Source organism: Lacerta agilis, chromosome 6 (assembly GCF_009819535.1).
Source record: "Lacerta agilis isolate rLacAgi1 chromosome 6, rLacAgi1.pri, whole genome shotgun sequence".
NCBI lineage: Eukaryota > Metazoa > Chordata > Lepidosauria > Squamata > Lacertidae > Lacerta > Lacerta agilis.
The window spans coordinates 92,994,943-93,011,680 of NC_046317.1; the positions used below are offsets into that span (position 1 = coordinate 92,994,943).

Below are 16,738 nucleotides of genomic sequence, written 5' to 3' on the forward strand. Positions count from 1 at the left end.
GGCTGGCTTCCCAGAAGGGCGGACCGTCATGCGCTTTTCCTCACAGCCCTCCCGCCGCTGCGCCAAGTGGTCAGCCGCTCTGTCATTCAAGCCGGGAGGCGGGCAAGAATCGCCGTCTCTCAGCAACGGAGGGCGGGCGTGGAATCCAACCGGAGCTCAAAAGCCCCGCCTCTTCCCCTCGGGAAGCCCCTCCCCACGGCCGTACGCGGCTCTCCTTCCTCTTTCCCGCTCCCCCACCGAAGTGACGTCAGCCCGCCGGCGTACTCGCGTGACGTTATATCCCGGGCGAGGCGGGCGGGGCCGGTTTGAACGGCGAGCGACTGAGGTAACGGGCTCTGAGGGCAGGGCGCGGCGGCGGCGGCAGCGGAGACCCGTCCGTCCGTTCGTTGGTGGCGGCTGAGGAGAAAGGGAGGGCGGCGGCCGGCTCGGCTGGGCCTGGCGAGGAGGCGAGGCGAGTCTGAGCCGGGCCGGGCCCCGCCCTCCTCGCTCCGGTCAAGAGCGAAAGGCCGCGTCTCGCGCGGGGTGGGGTGGGGGTGGGGGGAATAGAACCTTCCGCGTTCTATTGGCATATGCTGATGAGTGCGGTTTTTATGCAAATAAGGCAGCGCTTCTTTTCTGCCTCGCCTCTCGGTCTCTGGGTTGTCTGTGGAAGAGGCGCCGGTGGGTGGGAGGCTCTCCGCTCAGAGGTGGGACCCGCCCCGGGGACGGGGGCAGGCGGGAGGCTGGCTTTGGGGCGGCCTCGCCTCGCTCCGCCGGCGTGTTGCCCCCCGGGGGGCTTGGGCTCTCCGGCTCCCATCGCCATTATGGTCCTGCCGCGTCTAGAGGACCTTTGGGTTCCCCGGACTTGAGAGGATAGGTCAGTTGCGGAAATGTCGGGGAGCCCCCTGGGCCCGGTTGTCAAGGAACAAAGCCCCCCCCCCCCGTAGCCCTCCTTGCGAGGGTCACACCCCGTCCCGCTCGGCCTTGGCCTACTTTGCTCCTCCAAGCTTCTCCCTCTGCTCCTGGGAAGAAAGAGCACATAGCTACTGTTCACTGCGGATTTTTGGCAGCCGTTCAAGGCTTGCTCCCTCCCACTCAGGGGGAACTCGAGTTTCACGGACAATTCACATGCCTGGGAGGGGGCTGGGGGTGTCGGGCCACTTCCCCTGTGAGAAGGAAAAGGGAAGCGTAGCAGGGGCGCTGCTGCAGAGACTCCCAGGTGTGTTTCTGGAAAACTCCCCTCCACGATGCCTCCTCCCACTGTGAAGCAGCAATGCCACATTTTTTATCTGGAAAGCAGAGCTCACCCAAGCCTTTGTGGAACACGGTCCTTAGGTTGGGGGTGTTCTCCTGTTCATAAAATAGATACGCATCTGTGGTAAGATAGCAAGATGGATGCTTCCACGTTCTCCCTGCCATTGTAGCGAATGCAGCCTCAGTATATGGCCTGCTAAACCAAAGTGACTGGCTAGGCCCTTAGAGTTCATTGCCAGTACAGTCATACCTCATGTTGCGAACACTGCGCGTTATGTTTTTTCAGGTTGCGCTTGCGCTGAACCTGGAAGTACTGGAACGGGTTACTTCCGGGTTTCGGCGCTCGTGCATGTGCAGAAGCGTTAAACCGCGCTTCGCGAATCTCAACCCGCATGCGCGCATAAGCGGCACTGCGGGTTGCGAACGTGCCTCCCACACGGATCATGTTCGCAACCCAAGCATCCACTGTATTAGGAGGAAGTCTGCTTTGTTATGTGTTTCTGAACCACATAAGTTTTGACCACACAAGTTAAATTTCATTAGTGTAAAAACACCTTACCATTTAATTTTGGGTGAAATGTGAACAAGCAGTTAATGCCCTCTCCTGAAACAGCTGCTTCAGACTTCATATTTGGCATAAAAATGTACCAGTGGGCTGCATTTTGCCATCTCCACTTCTTCCTCCAGTGCTCAGAATCTACCACTAAACTTTCCTGTTATGTGTATTTGCCTAAAATGGATCACCTCATCTTTCTAAAAGACCCAGTGCATCCATTCAACCTTTCCTAATCTTGTTTCTGCTTCTTCCTTTACTTATTTATTCATCTGAGTTCCTCTTAAATCTCATCTCTACTCTTTTAGCTATTTTGCGGAAAGAGAATGAGCATTATTGGTAAAACAGAATGTTTCTGAGGCAGTTGTTAAATTGAATGGGTTACAGTACACTTCCCTGCAGTGGATCATTATGCCTATTGCAGTGTATTTCCTGGTACAATAGAGTAAGTTTACTTGCTGTGCCTGAGTGTGAGTATAGCATTTGCATCCAGCTATGTATAAATATAGTCTCATTACATTACTCAGACAGTAGATTTCTGATAACCAGACTGTCTCCAGTAAATGTTTTACTAAGAAGGTGGCCTACATCCAACAGATGTGACTGTGCTCTTGATGTCTGGAAAAGGCTTCCTTGGAGCATAAGATGTGCAGGTGCTGGTTCACTAGCTTGTGTATAAACTAAATCCCTTCTTGGTTATTACCCCTTGCAGAAAATGGCCGTCAATGTGTATTCCACTTCGGTGACAAGCGATAACTTGAGTCGACATGACATGCTCGCCTGGATCAATGAGTCCTTACAGTTGAATTTGACAAAGATAGAGCAGCTTTGCTCAGGTAAGAAAAGTGCTGAGAGCAGGGGAACTTGCTGCTTGAGGTTTCCAAAGCATTACTAGTTTCTTTCAAAAAATCAGTGGCGGGTGCAAGAAGGCTGCTTTGATGGGTTTCTGCTTCGCTTGCCTTGTCTTAACTGCTTCTCATATTGAGTTCAGAGTAAATTTCCACAGCCAAGTGAGTACAAATGTTTTTGTGCCTTTCTGTGTAGGGAGTGGCATGGTTGTTTGAACCATCTGCTTTTAATATGTATGCTCTTCTACAGGTACATTCAGCTTCTTATCCCTTGCTTGTGGCATAGAAGGGTTTTTGTGGTAGATGCTATAGAGACCTCCAGGTGTTGCTGAACTACAACTCCCTTCAAGCCTAGCAAGCGTGGTCAGTGGCCGGGAATGATGGGAGACGTAGTTTCAGCAGCATCTGGAAGGTTCCTCATACCTGCCATACAGCCAGTCGTGTCTTGACTTTCAGCATCGTCTGCACCTTAGTTTCCAAATGCATAAAGTCTTTACTGCAAAAGTGATGCATCATTTTCCTGAACAGAAGCAGGAGCCCAGGTCACTTTGATCTTATTGGATGAAGAAACTTTCTTTGCTGATCAGAATCTGCGTCCCACAGCAGTGCTGAGGAAGGAAGATTCCGATAAGCAAACAAAGTTTCTTTTTTGCAGACAAGATCCACGGGGCTTTAAGACACACACCAGGCAGAATAGAGACCCTGATATCCTGCTTAGCCTGATTTCTGTGCTTAGCCTGATTTGGTGCTGGGTCTACTCTTTAAATGTGTGCCTTAAAGACATGAGGTGTGTGCCTTGAACCTGCATAACTAAAGCAAGAGCAAAGCCATCGCCTTGCAGATTGTGCAGGCATAAAGCAGCTTTTACTGCAAAGTAAAGCCCTTTACTCTGCAGTGCCAGCTGAGAGGAGGCAGGGGCTTATGCCTTGATAATGGCCATTTACTTTGCAGTAAAGTGCTGCTTCCTTCCTGCTGGGTCTGCAAGGTCAGCTGGGCAGTGCATTCTCTATATATTACAGGGTGAAATTTTTTGAAACCTTTATCATGTTCTGGAGTTCATACCGGTAAGAGACAAAATATTGATATATCATCCATCCCTAGTAGAGATGTATCCAGTGGAACAATCTGAATCCATCTGGGCTCCACACCTGAATTCCAATGTGGGCCACCTCTTTTTAAGGGAATTTCTGAGCTTTGCAGAAGATAAAACTAGGTTCTGTTTTTGCAGATCCTATATTAATCCCTATGGAAGGTTGCCTGGTGTTAGCAATGCTTGCACAAGACTTCTGCACTGTGGATAAACCTCAAGGGAGATGAATCCATAGTGATGGTAGCAGAGCTTCTGCGTTGCAAAGCTGTAATGCTGCTTGTTTTGTTTTGTTTTTGTTTTTAATGCTAAATTGAGTTTGTGGACTTGTAATGTACAGTACAAATAGGAAAAGCAAAGGGAGAGTGAAGCAAATCTTAGTGCAGACACAGTATTTGTTGAAGATCTAGGAGGGCTTTCAAGTCAGATCTGATTCAGGAACTACACAGTGTAGGCAGTGATGGTCATTGTGAAAAATTGATTGATAGAAAAGGAGGGTGTAAAGAATGGGATAAGTGAATACTGTACAGTGGTACCTCTGGTTACAGATGCCTCAGGTTACAGACGCTTCAGGTTACAGACTCCGCTAACCCAGAAGTAGTACCTCGGGTTAAGAACTTTGCTTCAGGATGGGAACAGAAATCGTGTGGTGGTGGCGTGGCCGCAGCCGGAGGCCCCATTAGATAAAGTGGTACCTCAGGTTAAGAACAGTTTCAGGTTAAAAACAGACCTCCAGAACGAATTAAGTTCTTAACCCGAGGCACCACTGTGCATGGCCGGGCAAGTGTACTGAGAGAGTTAATACATAACATTTATTACCTGCAATGGGGAGCAGTGCTGCCCTCATCCATGGCTACATGTGTGCTGCTGAGGGGGTACAGAGCGAGTTCAGAGCGAAGAACAGTGCTAAGATAAAAATTCTGCTTTGACAAAGTGGAAAAATAAAGTGGTGTGTTAATTTTGGAGTAGTCAACTTGATGGCTGCCACAGAACAGAAGTGATTGAGGAAGCAATAGGATCAAGATGTAAGGAAATGGGAACTGAGGAATTCTCATTCTTGAAGGTTAACAGTCATTGAGTAATCACAATAAAATCCTCTAGATTCATCAGGGTGATCGGAAACACCTTTGTTATGCTTGAGGAGAACTAGACTTTGAGAGATGTTGTCCTTAATGGTCTGGTTTAACTACCATTCTCCTGTACTGTCTGAAGCAAACTGGTCAGTCACAGTAATTTCCTCATTGTACCACCTGTGGAGCTTTGTTAACACAACAAAAAACATGCAGCAAGTGAAGTGATTTTTCAGATGCCATGAGTAAGTCCTGCATAACAATTACCTCAGGTTGTGATTGCATTGAATTTGTTTTCAACTCCTGAAGTATTTTGCTTTTGGGGAAGGCTGACATCCTTATGAGAATGCGGTAGGGCAGTTATGATTTGTCTTTCATTTTATCTGTGCACAACTTGGAGAATTCTTTTTCATTCAAGCTGCTTATAAATAAATTTCCTTGTGTAGGTAATATTCCATGTGGAATGTGCCCACTGTGTACAGGGAATGTTATAGTCCGGGATGCTAATGTTCCATGCCACCTTCCTGCAGAAGATGTCTGCTTTTTCTTTTGTGGTATCTGTTCTCTTAGAATCTGTGACTGACTTTGATCATGGGTTTGACTTAAGTGTTAAGGTGTTGGGAGAAGTGGAAATGTTGGCAACTGCACATTCCACAGTAACAGGTTCTCAGCAATGAGGTAAGTGTTCAGTAGCAATATTGCAGGTTTATAGCACCGCCTTTATTTAGCAGGTGCTGTTGCCTGGACATGTCCCAGTTTGTGGGGAGCAGCTAAATGCCAATGATAATAGGGCAGGGGTCAGCACACTTTTTCAGCAGGGGGCCGGTCCACTGTCCCTCAGATCTTGTGAGGGGCTGGACTATATTTTTTTTGGGGGGGGGGAAATGAACGAATTCCTATGCCCCACAAATAACCCAGAGATGCATTTTAAATAAAAGCACACATTCTACTCATGTAAAAACACCAGGCAGGCCCCACAAATAACCCAGAGGTGCATTTTAAATAAAAGGACACATTCTACTCATGTTAAAACACGCTGATTCCCGGACCGTCCACGGGCTGGATTTAGAAGGTGATTGGGCCACATCCGGCCCCCGGGCCTTAGTTTGCCTACACAGGTAATAGGGTATATCTATCCCTGAACAAAGGGTGGTTGTCTTATTGTGGCAGTAGCATGGGTTGAGGAAAGGGGCCTCTTGCTAAAGCAAGCAAAGAGACAAAATTATTGTCACAGCTTGGAAGTGTCTGTCCATAATGCGTGTTGACTAGTGACTTGTCAGTTGTCTGGTTTTGATAACCATGAACTGTAAAGGCGGTAGAACTCACGATCTCCCCTGTCTTATTTGTTGAATTGGGTGGAAGATGGGGGAATGTATTTTCTTTTTTTTAATAGGAATTTATTAATTTTTAAAGAATACAAAAAAGAATAAACATACAATACAAAATACAAAACACTACCACAATACACTACAAAACCGAAATACAAAAACAAAACCTAACAAAAAGGAAAAAAAAACATTTATTTACCTATACTTACCTTATTTATAATCTTATTTTGGGACTTCCTCACGTCCTCTCTTCTGCGTTCATTTCAAATATACTATAGTAACTTTATAACATTTTTAGATTCCTCTTCCTCCAATATTCTTAATCCTTATCTATCATCATATATCCATAAACTTATTCCTAACAAAATAAACATAACACCATTCTAACTTCTTACATCCTACTTTCACCTAACATTTTATTACTATCGCCTAAAATGTACTCTGATTTCAATTTCAAATATCTAACTTTTCACGTTGTTTCAAATATTCTTTAAATTTCTTCCAATCTTCTTGCACCTTCTCCTCCCTCTGGTCTCGGAATTTCGGGGGAATGAATTTTCTTGCAGAACTTCAAACTTTGTTAACAAAAGTGACTGCTCTAAGGGCTTGCAATACCAGAGACAGCTGTAGTGGATGTCTGGTCATACTGCACTTCCACAGGCTTATTGAAATGTGGTTACAGGAGGGCGATTGCTGCTGTTGTGAACATGGTAGCATTTCTATTACTTCTTGCCTTCGTCGCATTGCACTTGCTCAAGTTCAATTTTTCACAAGTGTGCCTGTTTTTATTTATCTTTTCAGGCGCTGCTTATTGTCAGTTTATGGATATGCTGTTCCCTGGTTCTGTAACACTGAAGAAAGTAAAATTCCAGGCAAAGTTGGAACACGAATACATCCAAAACTACAAGGTCCTACAAGCAGGTTTTAAACGAATGGGTGTTGACAAAGTAAGCTCTTTTGTCTTGGAATGCACTTGCTTTGAATCACCTTTATGGAAAAATGCAGTTTTCAGGATGCTGGCTTAAAATATTCCTTTTCTTTTACAGTCTTGGTGTTGCTTTTGTCCTAAATTGTTGATCATTTCTGCTTATTCTTGGCAGCTGCCACTCATCAGGCAATGTTCACTTGCTCAGTTTCTCATTAAAAGTTGATAACTCAGGAGTTCTGTCACCTAACAGTATTGGTCGGCCTAAACTGGGTGAATTTATTCAGATAAGGCTGAATGCCATCTGCATTCAACTAACCATATTTTGTTCTCAGTTGCAGTTCTCGTCTTTTAAAGCTAGTTCTTTGATTTGTATAGAAAAGATCTATAAATACAATAATCATTGTTGAATTAAAACTATAAGAGCACTGAATTAATGGAAAATTCCAAGAAGCAGCAGGATTACATTTCCCTGGACTAATAATTCACAGTCTTCTGTAGAAGGGCATAACATCCAAACTCTCCCTTTTTGCAACTAGTCAGACAAATGCAAAACACTTGTCAGCCTACAACAGCAAAACTGCCTCCCCTTGTCTTGAAGGTATCTTTGTCATAGTGTAGATTTAAGCGAAAGATCCCCGTGTGACTTGCCTGGAAGCAGTTGCTTTCCCTCAGTGGGAACCAGTCTTTGAGGCTATTTGCATGAAGCAAACATGCGTGCAAGAGAGGGGTAAGAATTCTGGGTAGTGGAGGGAAAGGAGGCTCTTTGGCTTCTGCTTGTTTTTTGGTTCTGAAATATGCTTCCCTCCACCAGCCCAGCACACACATGGCTTCCAAAACTCTGTGTAAGAACAGATGCATTTTGAAGCCCCACAGGAGGAAATTGGTGGGAGAAAAGAGCACTTTGTAGCAGAGAAATGTCTGGTGGGGAAAGCACCTTCCTCTAAGCTGCTTTCCCTTAGGGGAAAAAAAATAAGCTGTTGAGCTTTTGTTAGGACATGTGTGATGTGCCAAGTAGGCCCTTTTTGTATTGATGAAAATAGCAATGGAAGACTTCTGGCTTCCCCATGAAGGCTGTGGATAGTTTGCACCATCTCAGCCCACCCTGACTCAGCCCACTACCAAAGGCTAAATAGTAACATTTTCTAAAGGTTTCTGGCACTTTTACTTTTGTATCGGTTATGCAGAACATGAAAGGCTGTGCGCCAGCCAACTCTGAAATAATTTGTGGCCTCAGCAGAAAATTCCAAATCCCCTTTCCTACCTCACTCTGTAAAAATCTGTTTTAACATTGTACTGAGTTTTTCCAGATATATACATAAACTATACCAGTATACATGCGGAAAAGTAGCGATGGGGAACCTCTGGCTCACAGGCCTAATTAGACCCACCAGGCCATTTGGGGCCAGCCTTGCCCATCTGTCCGCTATGTGATGTTGTATGGTGATTGAATTTGGTGCTTTACCATGTTGTGCTGCTTTCAGCCGCAGTTGGATTCGCTTAGGGCTAGACAGGGAAGAGGTGCAGAGACCTCTGTGGTGGGGAAAGAATAAGAGGTGGAGGAGAGTGCAGAGAGACTGTGGCCGACAGTGGTGGAGAGCAAGGCAGATTGAGTTTAATCATAATTTAAAATTGTATTATTTTAAATTATCAGTTTAAAATTACCAGTTGCACCTGACTTTAAAGCAGAAAAATGGCAGAATAGCATATTCAAACATGTACAGTGTCTATTGAAGACTGCAGGTAAGAGGCTGACAGGGCCAGAAGAACATCAGACACAATTGTTGCATCACAATTTTTAAACTCTGAGTGGGAGAGAATATTATAAAAACTGGCTTTCCTTGTTGTAACATTATTTTGATGTCCTTCCTGTGCTTGCTTCCTCATTGGCGTTCTGCATGCACTCCATAGTTTGTTGGAATATGACCTCTGTGCAGAAAACCTTGGGCATACCTATTCTCCCCTGGCTCAAGTTTCTGGAGAAATCTCTTTCTTGAACTGGAGCCTGCAAGTTCTGTCCGCTCATCTCAGAAACATCTTGAGTGTTTTGTTTTTCCCATTGGACTAAATATACTCCCTTTCTCCCCTCAGATAATTCCTGTGGACAAATTAGTGAAAGGAAAATTCCAGGATAATTTTGAATTTGTTCAGTGGTTCAAAAAATTCTTTGATGCAAACTACGATGGGAAAGACTATGACCCTGTGGCAGCTCGGCAAGGCCAGGAGACGGCACCAGCCCCTGCTCTTGTCGTACCCCTGCTCAACAAACCCAAAAAGAATCTTAGTTCTACTGGCACAGGTAAGGCAAGCTGTTGACAAATCTGTCTGACCAGGCTAGCTTTGTGGTTCTGGGCTCTTGTAATCGGATGCCTTTGCGTTGTGTGTTGGGTGAGGGACTTGCGGGATCCAGATTCTCTGGCTGCTTTTGCCCAGAGGCTGCTAGCAAGGAGTCTGAGGATTGGGAGGCAGCCTGGAGAGGAAGTATCTGTTGGAGGCAGAGACTCACTGTTTTGTGCTCAGTCTCCTCATGCCTCTTGTGTCAGTATGAATACATAGCATGAACATCCATGTGCCATCCAGGTTCACATCTGGAGTTACGCTTAGCACAAAGAGGTGGTGTGGGGTTGTGCTTGTGTGAAGATGTATTCACACTCTGGCGCATGCACATCCCTTTTAATGTATGCCTGCGAGTCATTGTTGAAATCCAGGCTGTTGTTGAAACTTGTCGTTTCCTATATTTCACAATGGTGTGCCAGTCTCCAGACAGGAAAAAAACACCCTCTGTTTGAGACTGCCCTTTAATCCTGCTCCTCCCCAGCAGAAAGGGGATTCCCTTGTGTCTTACCTGTGATCAGGTGCTCCTAATCTGGTGGTATACTGTGTAATTCAGGTCAGCGTATAACAGCTAGAAATGCTTTCCTTTTGTAGATGACAGTTTTGTGAGAACTCAAGAACTGAAGGCTGCAAGAGTAGACCACCCTGCTTCCGTACAGAAAGCGGTTGTAAAGCCTGTGATCGGTACTAAGCACTTCACAGGGAGATGGCATTCTTTGAGGCTGTAGGGTTAGGGTGCTTTCCTGCACACGGGATGGTACACTTTGGGTGCTGTTTCACTTTAGTTGGCTAATACCGGTATGTAGAGCACAGGTGTGTGGAATGGGCATGTTGGAACTGCAGCTAACACCCTTTTGCATTGCAGCTCCAGCGAGGCCCATGGTTGCACAGAGAACAACAGTGGCTAATAAAACTGGACCTGCGATGGTTAAAAAGGCTCCTGGAGGAATTGGGGAAGAAGAGTCTGCTGAATTGATCCAACAGGTGGGCTTCCAGCAAGTAGGCTGCACTGATCAGCAGAGGCTAACGGCGTGGGTGGTCTTGACTCTCAAATATGCTGCAAAGTAACATGATTGTGGGAGAGATACCTTGGAGTTTTCTGTGCTGATCATGTCTTTGTAATGGAGATGTGAACTGTATTGTTAGACATCGGGCCAGATTCAGCTAAGTGGTTGCGCTCATAGAAGCCAGCACAAGTACTGCTAGTGCAACAGGACTCCCCTCCCCTTTGCCTCCACCCCCCATGCGCTCCCTAAATCTTCTTGGGAGGATCAGGAAACCCCCCAGAATAGCACATGGGGGAGAAGTGAGATTGTTCTACCTGACAAGCAAAAATGCCTTAGCGTGACATTGAATTCCACCCATAATCTACATCCATGAGCTATAGACTCCAAATGTGTAGCGGAAGAGAGTTGTTGGCAGTGGTTATGTTGCTCAAATTGGTCTTAGTAAGTAGAACCACATGATTTGGTGACTGCCCTGGCTGCCTTACTGATGTTGTTTTGGGACTGGGTCTTGGTGAAGTTGTTTCCACGCCATTCTTACCACAAGAGTTGTGCTGAAAACTGCTGCTTAAACTGCCCACCCATTACATTGCACACCATTAGTTCATCTAGCTTAAGAGTACAGTGTTGCTTAAAACCTCAAAACATAACAAAGTTGTCTCTTACAGTTATTCACCCACAAAGATGGCTTGCATTTCATTGGTAGAGCAACATTGCAATGCAATCCTATGCACATCTACTTGGTAGCAAGCCCTATTGAATTTAATGAGACTTAAGATTGCAACCTTAAATGTGCAAGCCTCCTTTTTGTTTCTTGGGCACAAGCATTTTCTCTGTAAGAAGCACTGAATTGTTCTTTGGCAGATCAATGTATTAAAGATGACTGTGGAAGATTTGGAGAAGGAAAGAGACTTCTACTTTGGAAAACTGAGGAACATTGAGCTGATCTGTCAGGAGAACGAAGGAGAGAGTGACCCTGTTCTTCAAAGGATTGTTGAGATTCTTTATGCCACGGATGTAAGTATCTGGTGAATGCGCCCCCAATTTCTGGCTTAGACATTCCAGATTATGCTTATGCTTGCTCCTACAGCAGCGTTTGGGACACAGTTTAGTTAGGAAGTTCCCTCCTGAGCAAACCCCACGGAGAGAAGTTTAGCTCCTCAACCACTCAGTAGTATTCTTGTACAGCTTTCACTCGCTTCAGTGGGAGTTATTTAACTGTTATTTTAAAATAATAATATACCACTTTTCATTTAAAAACCACAAAGTGGTGTACAGCACAGTACAGTAATTACAAGACCAACACCTAAACTAACCGTGTAGATACTAAAACCAAAACAAACAGACTGATGTTAATTGTTAGCAAAGACTTGGGAATAAATGAGCTTTCAGCAGGTGCTAAAATACTATTCATATGAGCGCCCAGCATAATTCAGAAAGGAGATGGTTCCATGGAGAGGGCGCCACAACAAAAAAGGCGCCCTTCTCACCCACTTTACAAAAAAGGCAAAGTGGCAAATGCAAAATGTACAGACTTTTGCAGGGAAGCTTAGGTAAGTCTCTTGTTGTGTAGAACCAAAAGCCGGCCACTCATTAAGGATTCACCATGTCGTCAGTTTGCAGTACAATAGTATACACGTCTGCCCAGGCTAGGCTCTGGGGGAAAACAGGACTCTTGTGCCATTAGCAACTGTATGGCAGGCAGAAATTCAGTAGGTTAAACCTCCTTGAGTATGCAGTTTTGAGGGAAGACCTACCAGCACAGTACTCTCTCTAATTTTATGTTACACCATGGCAGCCATTTTGTGGCTGGTGCCCAAAGCGCACTGAAAAAATCTCAATGTGCCCACTGGTTTACAAAAGGTTGGCAACCCCTGTTCTAAGGGAAGGTGGCATTCTGCATTTGCCCCCTGTTGCTTGCTGATTAATGCAATGGTCTCTGCCTCTCCTGTTTTCCCTTTCAGGAAGGTTTTGTCATACCAGATGAAGGAGCGCCACCAGAGGAGCAAGAGGAGTATTAGTGGTCCACCGACTGTACCAGCAGAGCAGCAATAGCAGAATTCAGAAATCAGCTTTCCCCAATCATGTGGTTAAAATACTCCATTTTATTCTTTTCATAAGTAAAAAAGTACCTCTTGAAGTGCACTTTGCGTAAGTTTTAATACTCCCCCCCTCCAATGGGTTTAATTTGAGAGCTCTTTTCTCACTTTTGTAGCAGAGCAGTATTAACATCTAGTTGGTGTAATTTGGAAGCAAGGGGTTGAATATTTGGAGTCTGCAGAGTTGCTTGGTTGCTGGTAAGGCACTGATTTGTGGAGAGTTTGCTGTACTGTTTTTCTTTTCTTTTTGTGGGCTGTGGGGAGTATGTAGTGGAGCAATTTCAGGATTGACTTTTTCGCAGGAAGGTTGAGCAAATATGAAATGTGTTCTGCAATTAAAGAGATGCCTTAAGGGGGCTTAAAATGTGCTTCCAGATGCCAAATTGAAGTAACGTGATGAGAGATTTTGTGTGTTCTATATTGGGGTTGGAGCATCTGGCTTTCTTGTTTTGGAAGGACTTGCTTGGCACCTCAAGTCAGCAAGGGCTCTGTAAGGGGTAATTAAAACAGCCCAATATCTATTCAGAGCTGCCCTCCTGATCTCTGACTGTAGTAAGGGGGAAATACTTTATTGTATGTAGCCTGTTGCAAGACTAGAATGCGTAAGATTCGGATGTGCTTGAAGGCCTCTCAGTTTTGCTGTCCTGTGGCCAATGGCATGTGGTGTCTTCCAAACCAAAAAGGCTATCCCTTTTGAAACTCTTCACCTAATTCACAGCCTGCATCTAGTCCCCTCCCTCACCCACCACCTGCTTTTGTGTCTCTGGTCCATTGAATTTTGTGGGTCCTATTCCTCTCTGCACCCCCTTCCTCCTCCTCTTCCAAGCCTGCTGACTAAACTGTATTGATTTGGGTAGTTTTGTTTTGCAGTGCTGCACTGAGGCCAGTCTTGATCTCCAGACTGTCTCTCTGTTTGTGTGTGTCCTCCTTGAGTTAGCCTCCCAACGTTTAAGCCTTTGCCAGTGCTCCTGACGACTGGCAAAGAACATTGATTGGTGTGCATTAAATAGGAAATCCAATATTGCAGAAAATACAGTGCTCAGATGAGTCTTGATTACAGTATTTCATGCTTGACCCTGTCCCTCTTATGTGGAGCAAATCCTGCCCACCTACCCCCCCTGTCGATTGCTGCTCTTTGGGGAGGGCCTTTTTGAGATCTTGCCCACAGCCACAGCTAAGACTGAGCCTCTGGGCTTGGTGTGCTCTTGTTCATTTGCTTCCAGTGGTTATGTGTTCTAAATGTGTGTAGAAAGCAAAGCATTTTATGGTAACTGTTGTGTAGTGCATGAATCCCTATGGAAATTCAGAGGAAGACCCAAATTCATCAAATGCCAAAAAAGCAAGCCATTATTTAAAACATCAGAGGTGCTATTTCTCTTGTGGCCTTCTAGATACTTTGTGCCCTAAACCATATTCCACCCAGACTCCTCTTGACAGGGTTTTTTCTACTTTTAAACAGTTTCTAAATAAAGTTCTGTTATTTCAAGAATGCAACTGTCTGCTGGAGTGTCATGTTCTTGTGGGTCTGGTTCTGTTCTGGGCCCCCAAAGATCCCAGTTTCTTTGCCTGGAAGTTGCCCAGCATCAGATTGCTACTAAGGGCACCACACTGCAACCCTGCGGACACAATTTGTACCAATGTTGTGAAAGAACGTCTTGAGGATGAGCTTCGGTGTGTTCCTCCTGATATCCCTTGCTAGCAATAGGGTTGTTCAACAAAAGTTGCTGTCACTCTGTGTGCTTGTTCTGTGGTGGTTTGCTCCCCACAAAACACCGGGTTACCTTACGACTCATGTAGATAGTTCTGTCTGTGTGTTGCCAGTGTCTTTGACAAGCAGCCTTATGTAGAGGCAGTTGCTTGCTGTGATGTCTTATCACATGTTAAACTTTTTGAGTGCCTGCACAGATGGGCAATGGAGGATGCTTGTTCTGCGAGACAACTCTTCATTTATAACTGCCCAAGATACCTTCTCTGGTTCTGAAGACTACTGTAAGAGTAACAGCTCTTTGCAAACGATACGTAGCAATCCACTGAAGTTAGCTGGGGTTTTTAAATGACACACCAAATCTTTTTGCTGTTTGGCATCCTGCACGCGTGAAGGAAAATGTATTGGCTGCAAGGTATTGATGCTCTGAGAGTAGGAGGCTCCACCTAGTTCATGCCTGTCTCACAAGGACAACATTATTCTTTTGGCTGTGTTTGTGCCACAGGGTTGTCTTTGCTGCAGGGCGGGTGGAGGGAGAAAGGCAGGTGGATCAGTTTACCTGGTGAACTGTGACAATCACGGCTGCTGCTCTAGAGAGGATGCCTTTATGGCATCGTATAGTTGATGTTTGCTGTGTCTTCACCAGAATAAGATACCAAATCTGGCATGTAGCAGCTTCACATGTAGAACTCCCACTTTCTGGCCAGAGAAGTGCTGAGATTTGAATGAGTTGCGTATAATATGTAAGAAGTCTTCATTGTGTCATCTGGACCAAGAACTGCCACAACCTCTCCTCCCAAAATGATAGTAAATCTGCTCTCCTGGTACAGTACCTGATGCAAAGTCCTCTCCTGCTGAAAGAATCCTTTCATTTGGGGAAAAATAAAAATGCAAGCCTGCCTGCCTGCCTGCCTTAATCTTGGCCTTTTTTGAAGATATGTGGAAGGCAGACTAAATAGAACAACCAAAAAGTAAGACATGGACCTGTCTGTACCCCACAGCGTACGCCTGGTCTTGCAAGTGGGCTTGCAGGATATCTTTTCTTAACTCTTGTTGTTCAGTCTTGTCAACCTTCTTACTTGCAATGACAATTCTTACTGTAACTGTTCCAAGACTAAAATAAAACTACAAGCATTTCAATTAAATTATTGTCTTCACAGAATCGTGATTTCTCTGGCTGGGTAAAGATTTGTTTGAAACTTGCAGTGTTCAAAGCTGTTTACAGATCGTCGCCTGTACAACCCTGAAGTAGGTTGTAAATGTTTCCACTCCAGGAATGGAGAGAATTTGGCCATGAGATGCCCATCCTGTTCCCAGTGGCAGAAAGCCAACAGCTAGGTCATGGCCCTTGCTAATGCCAGAGACTTGAGAATTGGCTCAAAGGTACTTACTTGCTACCATGATACCCAGTGATTAAATGGGATCTCCCTAAACCAACAAGGCATTAGCCAGTTCCCTTTTCCCAGCTTTCAAATGGACATAGTACTGTCCAACTGGAACACACTTTCTTGAGATAGTTCCAGTTACAGGTAGGTAGCCGTGTTGGTCTGCCATAGTCAAAACAAAATAAAAAATATTTTTCCCCCCTTCCAGGAGCACCTTGGAGACCAACTAAGTTTGTTCTTGGTATGAGCTTTCATGTGCATGCACACTTCTTCAGATACACTCACCCATTGCTTTTTCCTGTAAGACTAATTGTAGTCGTTAACAGTCAACAGGTTTTCCACACCTATCAGCCAATCCCCCATTCCCACCACCCTTCTGAGTAATACCCCTCCCCACCCTCTCACTATATATAAGGGTCTGGTGACTTCTGTTTCAGTGGATCTGAAGAATTGTGCATAGGCACGAAGCTCACACCAAGAACAAACAGTTGGTCTCTAAGGTGCTACTGGAAGGATTTTTTTTTTAATTTTTAATTTTGTTTTGACTTTCTTCAGAGTAAGCCACCTAGACCACAGTGGACCATACATAGCCTTGTGTTTCTTGCAGCTTGCTATTAGCCAAAGCAAGTGGGAGATCTAGGATTGACACACCTCCATTTAAGAGAGCTCCTAGTGAAAGGAAGGCACTGCATAAAAATGCAGTGCTTTTAGAATTGAAGCCCAGTGCTGGAGAAAAGCCCATGCAATAATAGCCTCTGGGAATGTGTCACGCCTTCCTTTTGGGGGCTGCACCCCACCCTCCTCTGTTGTGGCCGTGATAGTATTCAAGCTGAGGCAGCCTTCAGAGGTAAACACAATGTGGTACAGGGATGTCCTCACTTAGAGCGCAGGATGTCATGAAGTCGCCCCATGAGCATCTCAGTCTGTCCCACACATCCTAGGGGAAGAGAATGCACTTACAGAATCCTACCTATTTTGAATGGACAGGACTCTCCCTGCTCAGATGTACACTCAATAGTTGGGCTCCGTGGTCAACATCTGGACAAGCAACGTTCAAGTTTAGCTAATATGTGGTTTGTAGTCATCCAGGGCAAAGTTCTTCCAGTTGTGATTTCCTAAATAAACGCTCTGCAGAAGAAAAAGGGACCTGCAGTTTGGGAAGTAGGT

At 45.1% G+C, this 16,738-nt stretch overlaps 1 protein-coding gene across 1 annotated transcript; it reads left to right on the forward strand.

The window, feature by feature from the left end:
* Positions 1–234: 234 nt before the first annotated feature.
* Positions 235–15,331, forward strand: MAPRE1 (microtubule associated protein RP/EB family member 1). Its single transcript, XM_033153889.1, has 7 exons — positions 235–325; positions 2,499–2,622; positions 6,921–7,066; positions 9,136–9,343; positions 10,244–10,362; positions 11,247–11,399; positions 12,347–15,331. Exons 2-7 carry the CDS (start codon positions 2,502–2,504, stop codon positions 12,401–12,403), a joined length of 804 nt encoding a protein of 267 aa, XP_033009780.1. The 5' UTR covers positions 235–325; positions 2,499–2,501; the 3' UTR covers positions 12,404–15,331.
* The last annotated feature ends 1,407 nt before the right edge of the window (positions 15,332–16,738 follow it).

Coding starts and splice junctions, on each gene's coding strand:
- MAPRE1 (XM_033153889.1), top strand. CDS start 2,502: ATGGCCGTCAATGTGTATTCCACTTCGGTGACAAGCGATAACTTGAGT. Junction 7,067..9,135: donor AACGAATGGGTGTTGACAAA/GTAAGCTCTTTT, acceptor TTCTCCCCTCAG/ATAATTCCTGTGGACAAATT. Junction 9,344..10,243: donor TCTTAGTTCTACTGGCACAG/GTAAGGCAAGCT, acceptor TTTGCATTGCAG/CTCCAGCGAGGCCCATGGTT.